Source organism: Paroedura picta, chromosome 18, assembly GCF_049243985.1.
Source record: "Paroedura picta isolate Pp20150507F chromosome 18, Ppicta_v3.0, whole genome shotgun sequence".
Lineage (NCBI taxonomy): Eukaryota > Metazoa > Chordata > Lepidosauria > Squamata > Gekkonidae > Paroedura > Paroedura picta.
In genome coordinates this window covers 9516787-9532491 of record NC_135386.1, presented here as the reverse complement: position 1 = coordinate 9532491, position 15705 = coordinate 9516787, and the positions used below count along the sequence as shown (strand labels likewise).

The 15705-nt window shown below is 47.1% G+C and overlaps 1 protein-coding gene across 3 annotated transcripts in view; it reads right to left on the bottom strand.

Moving 5' to 3' along the window:
* ADAMTSL3 (ADAMTS like 3) overlaps positions 1-15705 on the bottom strand; it is a 231641-nt gene that overhangs the window by 8554 nt on the left and 207382 nt on the right. For all 3 annotated transcript variants that reach the window (XM_077317250.1, XM_077317249.1, XM_077317251.1), the window contains exons 24-27: positions 7956-8138; positions 7352-7465; positions 4935-5147; positions 417-600 (exon numbers count right to left, since the gene is read on the bottom strand). In XM_077317250.1, the coding sequence (XP_077173365.1) occupies positions 417-600; positions 4935-5147; positions 7352-7465; positions 7956-8138 (694 nt within the window). The remainder of the gene's footprint in view (positions 1-416; positions 601-4934; positions 5148-7351; positions 7466-7955; positions 8139-15705) is intronic.

Below are 15705 nucleotides of genomic sequence, written 5' to 3'. Positions count from 1 at the left end.
ACAGGGGATACATGGAACGAGTCAACATACAACATGGTCAATATACAACAATAACAACCCAACAGAGGTTCTAAACCAGTGGTCCCCAACGTTTTTCAGGCTGGGGACCGGCAGCAGGGAGGGTGATTGCCTGGCTGTGAATGCCGTGCATGCGCGGCCGCACATTGCACATGCACGGCCTGGCCATGCATGTGCATTGCGCATGCACAGCCCGAAGCTTGCGGCCTGGGAAGTTTCTTACTGCAAGGGGGGGGGCGGGGAGAGGGAGCCCCAGTCTTCCCCACTGCTTTTCTGTAGGTCCAAACTCAAACATATCACAGTGCTCAACATTTCAAATAACTGGGAGACCTTCGTGACATTTCATCCCACACACAAAGTATAAAATCCAGGAGAGAGGACTGACGGAAGTTGTATACCTGGCAGGACAGTCACGGATGTTGCATGGCCGGTAACGCACAGTGGGCTTCTGGCTGTCTTTACACAGAGACTTGTTCACTCTTTGGTCCTTCAGGTTCACACACAGCAGTCTTCGGACCTGGGTCCCCAAATTCCCACAAAAGGAAGAACAGGGACTCCATTCGCCCAGCGCCCACCTGTGTTCTGATGGGAAGAGAGCAACAGGGGGGGAAGTGAGGGGCAGCTAGCGTATCTCTTCTGATGAGCAGTCTTATATGGACAGTACAGTTCCTTATATCAGGGGTAGTCAACCTGTGGTCCTCCAGATGTCCATGGACTCCAATTCCCATGAGCCTCCAGATGTCCATGGACTCCAATTCCCATGGGACCACAGGTTGACTACCCCTGCCTTACATGACTTCCACCCCACTGGCTCATCAGGAGCGTCTTTGTTGGAACATGCAAGATCTGTAGTGCGCATGATTTCAGATGCACCCAAAGAATGCCCTGCAGGGGGCACTGGAGGAGCTGTGTTTTTAGCCTAGTTAGATCAGGAACTTCCAAATATTTTTTTAATTATCTCCTCCAGTGTCCTGATTGGCGCCTTGGATACTTCCTGCTCCTTTGAGCACATTTCCTCCCTGCTTGCCCCCAGAACAGAAGAACAAATGCAGAACAGAACTGCTAGGATTACTAAAACTCTCTCTCTCTTCTTTTTCTATGCAAAGTTGTTTCTCGTCACAACAAAACTATTGTATTCTTTCAAGCACGCTAGTGCTCGGCTTCTCTTTGCGAAAAAGCCCTTCCCAGTCTGCTGCCAGAGATCATTTAGTTGGAGATGCCGAAGACTGACCCTTGGTCCTTCCTCACACAGAGCATGTGCCATGCTTTCTCCAGTTCTTAAATGCATCCTAAGGAACAGCCAGTGGCTGGCCAAGCTTCAAATAGGGCAAGCATGCTCTAATGTTTCTTTTCCCCAGCTGGGGAGAACACAAACAGAAGAACTCCTGAAAATGCATCCAGATCTTTCCCCAAATGAGGGAAATTCTAAATCGCACTCCGAATGGCTTCTGAACCAGCACACAGAATAAACTGGTATTGTTGTTTTGCCGTTCAGTACTGTTAATCCACAGACTTTGCCCTGGGCCTTCGAGATGATCAAGTCAAGAGCCAGCCTGGTGGAGTTGTAAGAATGTTGGACTAGGGCAGGGGTGACCAAACTGTGGCTCTCCAGATGTCCATGGACTACAATTCCCAGCTCACAGGCGCTCATGGGAACTGTAGTCCATGGACATCTGGAGAGACACAGTTTGGCCACCCCTGGGCTAGGATCTGGGCGATCACATCCCCACTCCATATTGGATGCTCACTCGGTGCCTCCAGGCCGGTCACCTCCTCTCTGCCTAACCTACTCCTGTTCTGCACAAAAGCACCCAAAATCAAAACCTCTCATCACTCTTATTCTACTAAAAATCTGGAATACCTGAACAACTAGCCAAGATGGGGGGAAATTACATTATTATTTTAAACCAATTAGACCGTTTCTGTCAGGAAGCGATACTCTCTCAAGCAGGCTTTCTCAACCAGGGTGTTTGGATGGCCCCAAATGGGTGGGGGAAAAAACTGTGTTAGACATTTATCGGCTGAGATGACCATATATAGTCATGTCGACCCTCCCATGCCTATGATAGGCCTGGAGGGGTTGGGAAGGGGAGGAGCCATGGGTGGGCGTGTCCACAGCTCTGCTTCCCAGCCATATTCTGTATGTTGGCGCCACTTCTGGGGTTTCTCGAAGCCTGAAGACTGTTTCAACAGTAATAAAGTTGAGCGAGGCTGCTGTAGACCTTTTTCCTTGGCATGGCCATCCCTACGGATCCTATCCCTGCCCAGACATAACTTAAACGATGAAGCGCTGTCAACGGCTGACAGGCTTATGTGCCATCACAGGAGTTGGGAGTCCATTTTTGTGGGGAGAGACGGGAGGGGAGGAGGGTCCCACCAGGCCCACGGATAACTGATCGCTCCCAGCTGTGTCCACAGTTGCGTTCCCGTGGCACATAATGAATCCTTTCACTTATTGGTTCTCAACGTTTCCTTATTAAAACAATACCCAAAAGAGCATTTTTTCCTCAAAGCCAGAAGCCGTTCTAGTAAAGTGTGGCTGGGGAGGAGGGCGTTGTTTGTTCAACCACGAAGAAGTTGTTTTCGACAGCACCCAAAATACAAAAAAAAACCCCAAAACATCCCTTTAGCTGGATCATGGAGCCTTCATACACCCTTTCTCAGGTGCCCGAAGCCACCCCGAAAACATGAAATGCCACTGAAGCCTCCTGAGATTAACCCAGGCTCTCTTAACCAGGGTTTTGTGAAACCCTGGGGCTTCTTCTGGGGTTTCCCAGCTAATGAATTTTTTTTATATTTAAAAAAAAATCGTTAAAACGTTTATCGGGTGGTATGACCATATATAGTCATGTTGACCCACTCACCCTTCCCAAAACGGCCAATGATGGGCCTGGAGGGGGTGGGAAGGGGAGGGGCCTCTGGTGGGCGTGTCCACAGCTCTGCTTCCCAACCATATTCTGCAGGATCATGTGCCACTTCTGCTAGCTGTGAGTTCCTGCATTGTGTAGGGGGTTGGACTAGATGACACTGGAGGTCCCAACTCTATGGTTCTATGACTCCTGGTACCCGGAAATCGAGAGGGCACATAAGAGAAATTCTCAGTTCATATGTCCTGTGCTTTTCCACTAAAGGAGATTCCAGTGGGTTCTTTACTCAGTTCTGAACACAGCGCCGTTGCGCTCTGGTCTAGAAGAAGAAGAGTTGTTTTTTATACCCTGCTTTTTTCAAAGCGGCTTCCAGTCCCCTTCCCTTTCCTCTCCCCACAACAGGCACCCTTTGAGGTTGTTGGGGCTGAGAGAGCTCTAACAGGACTGCTCTGTAAGAACAGCTCTATCAGGGCTGTGATGAGCGCTAGTTCCCCCAACCGGCTGCCTATGGAGGAATGGGGAATCAAACCCCGTTTGCCAGATTAGAAGCCGCCACTCTTAACCACAACACCAAGAGCTGTCCCTCAGGCCTTGTAATGGTCCACATGCCCAACCGGCTCAGAGGCTGAAGAGGGACTTTCTGAAGACTTTTCCGAGACATATTGGGGGGAGGGATGGGATTTTCAGCCGTCATGTTAGTAGATTGATGTTTAATGGGAATTTTAATGGGGTTAGTTGTTGTGACCCGCCTCGAGCCTGTTGGGAGAGACGGGAAATAAATCTAAAAAATCCAAAATCCAAAATCCAAAATCCAAAATCCAAAATCCAAAATCCAAAATCAAAATCAAAATCAAAATCAAAATCAAAATCAAAATCAAAATCAAAATCAAAATCAAAATCAAAATCAAAATCCAGGCAATTAGCAGTGCAATTCTGGTAAGAGTTACAACCCTTCTAAGCCCAGCAACTTGAAAATATGGCTGCAAATTTGCCTTTCCCAAAGGTGCCAGCTGAAAGAGGTGAAATGTGTGGCTAAAGGTCATGATGGGGAGGTTCCTCAACACTAAAATTATAGGTAACTGCATTGGGACTTGATGACAGAGGGTTAGTGCCCCCAACAGCATCCCTAGAAGACAAAGAAGAGTTGGCTTTTATACCTCACTTTTCACTCCACAAAGGAGTTTCAAAGCGGCTTCCGATAGTCGTCTTCCCTTCCTCTCCCTACAGCAGACACCATGTGAGGGGGGTAGGGCTGAGAGAGCTCTGACAGGACTGCTCTGTGAGAACACCTCTATGAGGGCTGTGACTAGCCCAAGGTCCCCCAGATGGCTGCATGCGGAGGAGCGGGGACTCAAACCCAGCTGGCCAGATTAGAAACCACCACTCTTAACCACTATACCACACTGGCTCTCCTCTATATAGCTCTTCTTCTCTCCCCTGATTACTGAAACTCACCACAGGATATGACAATTTATGCCATGAATCACAACGAACCATCACAACGAGCCAGTTTGGTGTAGTGGTTAGGAGTGCGGACTTCCAATCTGGCATGCCGGGTTCGATTCTGCGCTCCCCCACATGCAGCCAGCTGGGTGACCTTGGGCTCACCATGGCACTGATAAAACTGTTCTGACCGGGCAGTAATATCAGGGCTCTCTCAGCCTCACCCACCCCACAGGGTGTCTGTTGTGGGGAGAGGAAAGGGAAGGCGACTGTAAGCCGCTTTGAACCTCCTTCGGGTAGGGAAAAGCGGCATATAAGAACCAACTCTTCTTCTTCTTCTTCAGTGGCACCCATCTATCGAATGGGGGCAGGGAGAGGCAACAAATCATAACGGCATCATTTCCAATAAGTGATTTCCCCCCCTTATTTCCAATAAGTGATTTCCCCCCCCCTTACTTGGGAAATCGGGGCGACCCAGCCTCACGAATGCCTTTCATTGTCTAAGAGTCTCATCCCCGGTTGTTGCAAAAACACTAAAACCTCAAAACACTCGCCCAGGAAACCCGGTTAAAGGTTAAGAATCTTGTCGTGGGACGTTCAACAAACCTTCCTTCTTGACATTTACCCAAACAGACAACAGCTTGACACTCGAGGGGGTCCAGCATCTGTATTGCCCGGCGAGCTGATCGGAGACAATGTCCACCTCCAGGATACGTCCCTCGACCAGAGTGCTGTGACTGAAGCCCAGGATTTCTTCGACCGGCTGGTTTTTAAAGGACCAGCGGATGGTGTTCTTTGGACCGGGATGCACAGGGCAGCCTAGGAAGCAAAGCTCGTCTTAGTGTCTTTTCTCAAAATGTTGGATCGCTTTTTACAGCGTCTATATAAGTTACGGATTTAAGGATGTCAAAGCAACCGAGTTAGATCTGGCCAGTACTCCAGTGTCCTATTTGTTTACTGTGGCCAACTAGATGCTACCAGAAATCCTACAAGCAGAGGGTGAAGGTCAAAGCCCTACCCTGGTACTTCCCCACCCAGAAACAAATACTTACAGGTACATTGCCCCTGGACATGGAGGATCTGTTTTTTCCCATCACCGCTAATAGTCACTGACAAGTCTATCCTCCACAAATCATCATGTGAGGATGAAACAGACGCCATGACTCCTGTTGCAGTAAAATCTCTGTGAATTCTGCATTCTTTGTTTGGGCGGTCCTGAGTTGTCCGCTCACTAACTTCAGGAGGGGCCCCAAAGCTGAGCATGGGTGTTCCATGGGGTTGGACTAGATGACCCAGGAGGTCCCTTCCAACTCTGTTATTCCATGATTCAGACTGGCCACAGCTCTCCAGTGCCTTGAACAGAGGTCTTCCACACTGCCCACTACCAGGTCCTTTCCACATAGAACCTGGGAACGGTTGCAGGCCAACCATGTGTCCCCCCACTGCTTTCTCCTGAAGCATGACTGTTTGGACCATGTGCCTTGGTCCATGAATCTTAGTCTTGTCTGCTCAAACTAGCAGTGATGCTCCAGGGTCTCAGATAAAGGTCTTTCACATGACTCTCTGTCAGATCCTTTAACTGGAGATATCAGGGATTGAACTCAGGACCTTCCGTATGCCAAGCAGACGCTCTGCCTCTGAGCCACCGTCCCTTTACAAAAGCCATTAACTCCTGCATCCCTCACAACTCATTTTCCCCTCCCTTCCTTTCCAGTCATTGCAATGTGGTCAAGACTCACTTGGAAAAATGGAGCTTTGAGTATTTGTACTGGCCTCATTCCCAAAGAAGGCTTTCTACCTCTTTGGCCCCAACCCAACTAAAGCTAATAGTGCTTAAGTCCCACTGAAATCAATCTGGCAAGTTAGTCATGACTAACTCGCCTTGTGACGCATTGATTTCAGGGGGCTTGAAGCATGACTAACATTATTTCGGCCGGGTGCCTCTGTGTGTTCCCACCTCTGCCTGCTTACACTGAGGTCTATTGTTCCCCACCCGGAATATTACAATCTTAACTTTGACCCATTTGAAAACGGTCCGAGTGCAAGAAAGACGAGCTGAAATACTTATTCCTGTGTCTTTCCTTTGCCTTTGCTGCACTTCGACAGAAGCATGAGAACTCTCACTGCCTTAACTTGGATGGAAACCACAATGAGGACCTAAATTTGATCAATTAGGTCCAAATTGTCAAGGAGATAGGCAGAAGAAGATGAAGAAGAGTTGGTTCTTCTTCTGCGCTTTTCACTACCCGAGGGAGTCTCAAAGCAGCTTACAGTCGCCTTCCCTTCCTCTCCCCACCTACAGTGGCATCATACAGCAGAGGATGGCCACATATAGCCCTCAGCTCAAAGTAGGCTGGTGCACCAGGGGACCGATCTGGACCGATTCAGCTTTGGCGCCCATTAAAGTCAATGGCGCCATTGACTTTAATGGGAAGTCCAAAGTTCCCACCTTTCCCAGAGTCTGGGGAAGTGGGGGTTCCAGTTAGAGCCTTCAAACTTTCAGGGTAGCTCCAGGAGGCTCTTTTCTGACCTCCCTCCAAATTTCACAACGATTGGACCACGGGGTCCATGTCCAGGGGAGAGGGTGGCCCCAGCTGCTCCATTCTAGCCAATGGGACTCTCCATTGGATAGAACAGGGGTAGTCAACCTGTGGTCCTCCAGATGTCCATGGCCTACAATTCCCATGAGCCCCTGCCAGCAAATGCTGGGATAGAACAGAGAGAAGGGGTGCCCTCTTTTGGAACCTCTTTTGTTGCTATTTTAATGGCAATTGTTTTTATTGCTTTATTGCTATTTGTATTGTGTTTTTTACAAGGCTGTTAGCAGCCCCAAGATGCAAATGGGGAACGGGATATTAAATGTAATCATAAAATAAACAAACAAGCAAACACACAAGTTGTATTTGAGTGCTTCGTAACTCACATGAAGCCCCTGCTGAGAAGGAAAGTGGGGTACAAACTAGCAAGCAAAGCCAAAAGGCCTCTCCTGTTCAGGTGCTAACAAGTCCATTTGGGGAACATACCTATCCGTAAGAGATCCCCAGCGGCCACGGTGATGTTTGTGCCAGTCCCAGATGCCATGACGTGCTTCTTCCGATGGCCACTGCTTGATGTCTGGGGCAGCTGAAGTCGTTCCCCTGGGGAGAAAAATGACATTATGGGCAAGCGCTTCCCAGGAATGAGCAAGGGGACATGGTGTGGTGCTTAAGAGCAGCGGCTTTTGATCTGGGTTTGATTCCCCGCTCCCCCACATGCAGCCAGCTGGGGGACCTTGGGCTAGTCACAGCCCTGATACTGCTGTTCTCACAGAGCAGTCCTGTCAACGCCCTCTCAGCCTCCCGTAATTCACAGGGTGTCTGTCATGGGGAGAGGAAGGGATGATGATTGTAACATTTCTTGGGGGAATACCTATGAGGGGAAATTGATTGTTTTTATTCCCAGGTTTTAGCTGTTTTTCTTCTTTGCTGTTTCTCAGTTTACCTGCTCTACTGGTTTTCATCAAATGTTTAGAAGGACTTTTATTGTGTTTTTGTTTTCTTTGTGGGCAGACTCGCCTAGGTACGAGGCTGGGAAAAGCAACATCCATATCAACTCGACAGATAAATAAGACATTGAGTTTGCACTTGCCGGCCAGTCGCAGAACAGTTCTGGCTGTGGCTTTCCCCACAGCGTTGGTGGCTGTACAAGTATACATCCCAGAATCCTCGGATGAAATGTTCCTCAGGAGTAAGGAACCATTCACGACTGTCAACAAGCGGCTTCTTGTGGCACTCCCGTTCTTAAACCAAGTGATATCCGGTTGGGGAAGACCTGAGGGGAAATGCAAAAAAACTCAAGAGTTTCAACTCAGAAAGGCCTGTTCCAAAGGCACTACTCTAAAATAGAACCAACTGCTACCTTGAAACGTTGGGAGTGGTCAAGAAATTATCCAGTGTTTATCATTCAGATCGTCAATGTTAAATTGGTGGGTTCAGAAACTGCAGGAATTGGGTGAAACCTACCCCATGGGACATTTGAAATAAAAGACATTTGCCAATGGAAAAGCCCTTCTTGATAAATAGGAGTCCAACAAATATAAATAAGCTGGGAAAGCTGTTATATGTTGGCCAGATATCCCTAAAAAGGGGGGAGCACCTATTCAAGTGTCTGCTGTTCCCTTTAGCTATCATTCCTTCCTTCCTTCCTTCCTTCCTTCCTTCCTTCCTTCCTTCCTTCCTTCCTTCCTTCCTTCCTTCCTTCCTTCCTTCCTTCATTCATTCATTCATTCATTCATTCATTCATTCATTCATTCATTCATTATTCCTTCCTTCCTTCCTTCCTTCCTTCCTTCCTTCCTTCATTCATTCATTCATTCATTATTCCTTCCTTCCTTCCTTCCTTCCTTCCTTCCTTCCTTCCTTCCTTCCTTCCTTCCTTCCTTCCTTCCTTCATTCATTCATTCATTCATTCATTCATTCATTCATTCATTATTCCTTCCTTCCTTCCTTCCTTCCTTCCTTCCTTCCTTCCTTCCTTCATTCATTCATTCATTCATTATTCCTTCCTTCCTTCCTTCCTTCCTTCCTTCCTTCCTTCCTTCCTTCCTTCCTTCCTTCCTTCCTTCCTTCCTTCCTTCCTTCCTTCCTTCATTCATTCATTCATTCATTCATTCATTCATTCATTTGTTGAGCCAGACAGCCATCCATCCGATATACCAACCCTCACTGTTACATCTCAGGGCGGTGTACATAGAAACCAGTAAAACAGAACATACATTAAACTATTTTAACAGTAGGAGCAGATCATAACATTCATGATAGTCATAACAGGTGACTTCAGCATAACTTGGAAGCGTTGAACACTGACAATTACGAGAGGAGAGGGCCATGAGCTTGGGGACAATGGGGTGGTACAGTTGCCTGACAGGGATCGGTTCAGGCTGTAGGAGACCCTCCACTGCTGGTCTTCAGACAAAAGCCTGGTGGAAAAGCTCCATTTTATAGGCGCTACGGAACTGCTTATGTGCCTTGATCTCATCAGGGAGCTTGTTCCACCAAGGAGGGCCGCGGTCAAAAAGGCCCTAGTTCTTGTTGAGACCAGGCGGATTTCTTTGGGGCCAGGGATCACCAATCTGAGTGGATGGAGCATGTCACTTTTCGGGAGATATGGACACACTTGAAGTACGCAGGACCCAGGCGGTGCATGGCCTTGAGGGTAAGTACCAGCACCTTCAACCTGATCCTGTACTCCATTGGCAGCCAGTGCAGCTGCTGAAGAATAGGATATCTCTCTACTGGATGCAACAGTTGCGCAGGGACAGCTCAAGGCATTTTGTCACCCCAGCCCAGGGAACTTATCACCTCCTGGGTTGTGCTGTCCATCAGCGGGTCCAAGTTGAGTTCCTGCAAAAGCACCAGTCACCTTCCGTGCCACGGGTGGCTGGTTGAGATCCCTGTGGAACACAAGCACAGTGTCCCGCTCGAAGCAGCCAGCCGGTGTGGCTTGGCATGAGATGCATAGGCAACCAGGCTGGGCACTCCAGGCTTGAGGTCTCACAGCAGTGTCTGATGAGGTGTGGTACTTGGAACTCTACGGCCAGCTGGACACTCCTTCGGCTCTCTCTCTTCCACAGATCATTGCCCAAAATTGCTTCACAGGCAATTTCTCCGCACTGTGGAATGATCCTTGAGAGAGGAAACGTCGTCAGCCTTTCAAGCAGAGGCTTAGTGCTTTTCTCTCCACACCTCAGGTTTTCTTCTCCGCGTAATATAAACCAGACAGAACTTGTGGAGCAGGCTATTTTATGGAAAATACATATATCTATAAAAACATCAGTCAAAAGACCGTCAGAAAGTAACTGTTCTAATGGGTTGCAGTCTCCGGCTGTTTAACTGGGACCGCTTACTTCAGAATTATGGTCTTAAGGCTCCGAACGCCTGGTTGCTGTTGGATTTAAGCAAACTAATTAGTGGAGCTGTTAGAAAGGACAAATGATATTTAAATGTTGAACTAACATGGCTCCCCTCTGGGGTGCAAGGGCTGAGAGTTGTTGACTTTATTCCTAACGGTGAGCATCCAACTAGCCATTTTGAGAAAGAAACATGCTGGATGAGGCGAACCTGAGGTAAAACGTAATGCTTGGGTTGTTACAGAAGTCCCGGATTTAAATTAAGGGAGGGAAGGAGTCGAGAAAGTATTGCAAAACGTCTTGCATGCCCCTTTCAGAGTGGCGCTTGGAGGAATACGTCCATCTGACTTAGCAAAGTTCTTCTGTTTTCCTTGAGGGCTCTCTTTCTACCTTGACTTTGGATACCCCTGTGGGGGGCTTAACAGCTCTGCATTTTGAACCGAAGACATTAGTAAAACAAATTACATCTGGAGCTGCCGTTTCTCATTTAAATATGGCCTGTATTCAGGCGTCTCCTACAAGCCCCAAATCTAATTTATGGGACACTGTTCTCACCCCACCCCCTGCCCCAGGTTGATAACTTTCTCTTCACTATACATGTTCCAAGGAATTTTACTCTGAAAGCTGTAAGGCCTGTTTTAGGCACTTAGGGTTGTCTTTCGAGCTTTGGTGGTCTCAGAGAGCCAGCTTGGTGTAGTGGTTAGGAGTGCCAACTTCTAAGCTGTTGAGCCGGGTTTGATTCCCCGCTCCTCCTCTACAAGCAACCAGCTGGGTGACCTTGGGCTCACACCACAGCACTGATAAAGCTGTTCTGATCAGCACTGATAAAGCTGTTCTTCTTCTTCTCCTCCTCCTCCTCTTTCTTCTCCTCCTCCTCCTCTTTCTTCTCCTCCTCCTCCTCTTTCTTCTTCTCCTCCTCCTCCTTCTCCTTCTTCTCCTCCTCCTTCTTCTCCTCCTTCTCCTCCTTCTCCTTCTCCTTCTCCTTCTCCTTCTCCTTCTCCTCCTCCTCCTCCTCCTCCTCCTCCTCTTCTTCTTCTCATTCTTCTCCTTCTTCTCCTTCTTCTTCGCCAGCTCCATGAATGGTGCTGCATTTGCCCCACTCTCAGAGGGCAGGTTTCTTATGGTACTGCTGAAAACAAATGTGTGGTAGAGTTGCATAATGGAAGGCAGGCCAAGACAGAAGGAAGAGCCACAAGTAGAATTTATTGAGGAGGCGCTAGCCAAGCAGAGAAAGAGAGAGGAAGAAGGAGAGAGAAATACACAGCAATGCTGGAGAAATCAAGTTCTTGGAACCGCCCAAACACGCAAAACCAGAGCCAGGTGGCCACTTGGGTGTGTCTCTACAGCAGGGGTAGTCAACCTGTGGTCCTCCAGATGTTCATGGACTACAATTCCCATGAGCCCCTGCCAGCAAATGCTGGCAGGGGCTCATGGGAATTGTAGTCCATGAACATCTGGAGGACCACAGGTTGACTACCCTTGTTCTACAGCATGCAGACCATCAAAGTCAGCAGCCGCTCTCCAGGGTCTCAGGCTAAGATCTTTCACACCTCCTACTGCCCAGCCCTTTTAACTGGAGATGCCAGGGATTGAACCGGGGACCTGCCTGCAACACAGAGGCTCTTCCATGGAGCCACAACCCCTCCCCATAGGCACTGCCCACCCTTGCCACTTCTCAAGGTGTGGCTTTGAATGGTTCTGCACGAGGCCTGCAGAAGACAGAAGGGCTTGCTCCAGCCCAATGGACCCCTGGACCAACAGAATGCTGCCCCAACGGTCTTTGCTAACCGTATTCATCTTTGCAGCTTCCAAGGATGGGGGAAAGCCAGAAGGGCTTTCTTGTTGTTGTTGCTTTTAACCTTTCCCACAGCTCTCCTGAGCATGACTCTTCTGTCTCTCATCATATCTAGGGAGGGTTGCCAAGTTTTGATTTTTCAGAGGCTGGAGGAGGCCGTGTTCAAGTTATGATTCAGAGAGAAGATGCAAATCCGTGCAACTGGTTTGCAGTAAAGCCAAAGGGGTCTGCAGAGAGGAGAATCACCGGGCCCAACTGACTGAGACCGGCTTCAGTGTGCTTCGCCAACGGAATGGAAAATGTTGCTAACTCTGGCTGGAGAAATCCCTCCTGGGAGGCAGCTCAGGGGGATGTAAAGGCAGAGCCCACCCTCTGCACTTTCTTCCGGGGAAACTGATCTCTGAAGTCCAGAGAGCAATGGTTCCCCGCTCCTCTGCATGCGGCCAGCTGGGTGATCCTGGGCCAGTCACAGTCCTGATATGCTGTTCTCACACAGCAGTCCTTCCAGAGCTCTCTTGGCCCCACCTGGGGCCCTAAACCAATAGTCTGGCCCATTCCGCACAAGCTAAATGTAGCAGGAGTGTGGCAAATTGCAAACGCTACTAATTTGCAGTTATGCACGACATCGCACACAATCTGCCACACTCCTGAAACAGACCCACGAAAAGCGCTTCTGCCACACTCCTGAAACAGACCCGCAAAAAGCTCTCTCGTGCCCTTTCCCACAGCTGTGATGAAAAGAACAATGTAACAACAACCGTGAACATCAAAAACGGAGGGAGGGTGGGAAGCTGTTCCGGGTGGCGTTCGCGGCAGAAAGGCGGGACCCTGGACACGAGGCACCTTATAAGGCGCCTGGCCCCACCCCTGCACCGTGAGTCCCTGACGCACCCCAGAGCCTTCTGGGGCGAGCAGGGTGACGCCAGCCGTGTCCTTTCCATGGCCCCCCACCTGCTTCATCAACTGGCGGCTGCTGGTAATTCATGTCCGCTATTTCTTGCAGCCCATTCTTTAACATTTTAACCTGGGGAAGTGTGGGTATAAATCCAAAATTAATTTCCCCAGTTTGAGCAGGATTCAGTTCTGTGTTGTATGAAGAAGCTATTTTCTACCTTAAGAGTCTCAGGGCCAGTAAAAAAATGTGCAGACTGTGAGTGCATAGAAAAATCATGCATCTATTTCCTCTAAAACCTTGCACCACAGGATGCCTGTAAATGAACAGTGTTTAAAAACAAATTTCCTCCAACCTTAAAAGCTCAATAAAATATTACATGCTATAAAAAAATCTTGGCTTAATAACCAGTTACTCTTAAAGTAGAGAGCCTTTTTCTCCTTCAGCAAAATTTCCTGCAAGTCTGTAGCATTTCTTGAAGTATTTTATATTTTCCATCCAGGAGCAATTTCAAACGCAGCTAGAAGAATTTTGCTGAGAAGAGTCTTTTGTAAAAGCCTATCTAATTTAGAAATGTTGTGATCTTATATCATCTGGAGTGTGTCCAGAGGAGGGCAACAAAGAAAGTGAGGGATTTGGAGACCAAGATGTATGAAGAAAGGTTGGGGGAGCTTGGTCTGTTTATCCTGGAGTGGAGACGACTGAGAGGGGATCTGATAGCCATCTTCAAGTATTTAAAAGGCTGCCATGTAGAGGATGGAGAAGAATTGTACTCTCTTGCCCCAGAGGGACAGACCAGAACCTATGGGTTGAAATTAATTAAAAAGAAATTCTATCTAAACACCCGGAAGAAGTTCCTGACCGTTAGAGCGGTTTCTCAGTGGAACAGGCTTCCTCGGGAGGTGGTGGGTTCTCCATCTTTGGAGATTTTAAACAGAGGCTGGAGAGCCATCTGATGGAGAGGCTGATTCTGTGGAGGTTCAAGGGGGTGGCAGGTGACAGTGGATGAGCGATAGGGTTGTGAGTGTCCTGCATAGTGCAGGGGGTTGGACTAGATGATCCAGGAGGTCCCTATAATTTATGATCTTTATTTTTTTTCAGAATCTGTATGACAGAAGCAAACAGTTTGTAAATATGAAATAAAATATGACCGGACCAGGTGTATAGCTGCCAGCTTAAAGAAAAATAACAATGAACCAGCTTCCAATTGAAAACAGAATTTGTGCATGAAAAAATCCTGAAGAACCAGGGAACATCGAACCTTTATTGCTACTCAAGATATCTGCAGAATACTCCACCACAAATAGAGAAGCATAATTAAGAGTCAATGTATAATAACTCCCACCAGTTTCACAATGGTCACTTGAAATTTGTTATATTAACACCATTCTCCTTTGTTCAACCAGTAGGTGGCGAACCATGCATATTAGAATACATTTTTTCAGATCATTTATTTTCGGTTTCATTTAACGCTCCAGTCTCAATTTTTCAAGAACTTTAAGGGTTTTTCTTTTTAAAAATTTAATTGTATCCATCAGCAATTTTAACAACACACTACTTTTAAAGTCTTTATAACATAGTGACTGAAAAGGAGGACAGGGGAAAACCGATGAGGAAGAAATCACAAACAGTTCCTTAATTTTATGAAAACTCTTAATATTTATGGACGCGCTAACTTGTTTGTATTGAATTTCTTTCTAATTTTGTAATCTAGGGCTTGTTTCTGAATGTCTTGCATTGCTTTGCTTTATAAGTTTGTAAGACAGGTTTGTTTGCTTGTATGCATCTTGGGCTATGGCCGAATGACATGTAAAGATAAATAAAATAAAAAATAGTTAAAAAAACCCTTAAAGTTCTTGAAAAATTGAGACTGGAGCGTTAAATGAAACCGAAAAGAAATAATCTGTAAAAAAATAGCCCTCAGCTGCCCTGACGGAAGGCGTACCGTTAAGGGGAGGGACTGTTTTTTTCTGCCACTCTGGATTATTTAACGTTTTCAAATGGAGTTGTTAATGGGGTTTTATTGATGTGGGGTTTTATGCTGTAATCTGCCAAAAGGCAGCATGCCCAAAAGTGACAAGAAACAAATCTAAATAACAACAACAATAACAACAATAACAACAATAACAGCAACAACTGTTGTTGTTGTTGTTATTATTATTATTGTTGTTATTGTTATTGTTATTATATTACACAGGTTTATTTCACCTGCCTTGCATCTCACTGTGAAAATATGGACAACCGATTAAGTAAATTTATAGACATTGTCAGCTACTTGTAAAAAGGTGTTGATCAGTACCAAACTCCGGGTGTTTTTGAAGTGTGTTTAGTGCAACAGAAAGAAAAGAATTTATCCCTCTTGCTTTGAACCTTAATAGGAACCATCTTGGTATAGTTGTTAAGAGCCGTGGATTTTAATCTGGAGAGCTGGGTTTGATTTCCCCACTCCTTCATATGCAGGCTCCGTGGGATCGTCACAGTCCTGATAGTTCTGTTCTCACAGAGCAGTCCTGTCAGAAGCTCTCTCAGCCCTAAGTACCTCACAGGGTGTCTGTTGTGGGGAGAGGAAAGGGAAGGCGACTCTAAGCCACTTTGAGACTCCTTCAGGTGGTAAAAGCAGGGTATAAAAAGTTTTATTCAAGGTATTTCACGCGCAAGCACACCTTGAATAAAACTTTGTGGGTCTTGAAGGTGCCACTGGACTCAAATTTTGTTCTGCTACTTCAGACCAACCCACCGGAATACATCTTTTGTAATCTAGGACAGTGTTCCATTGCATGATAGAAAAAGGACCCACAAGAAC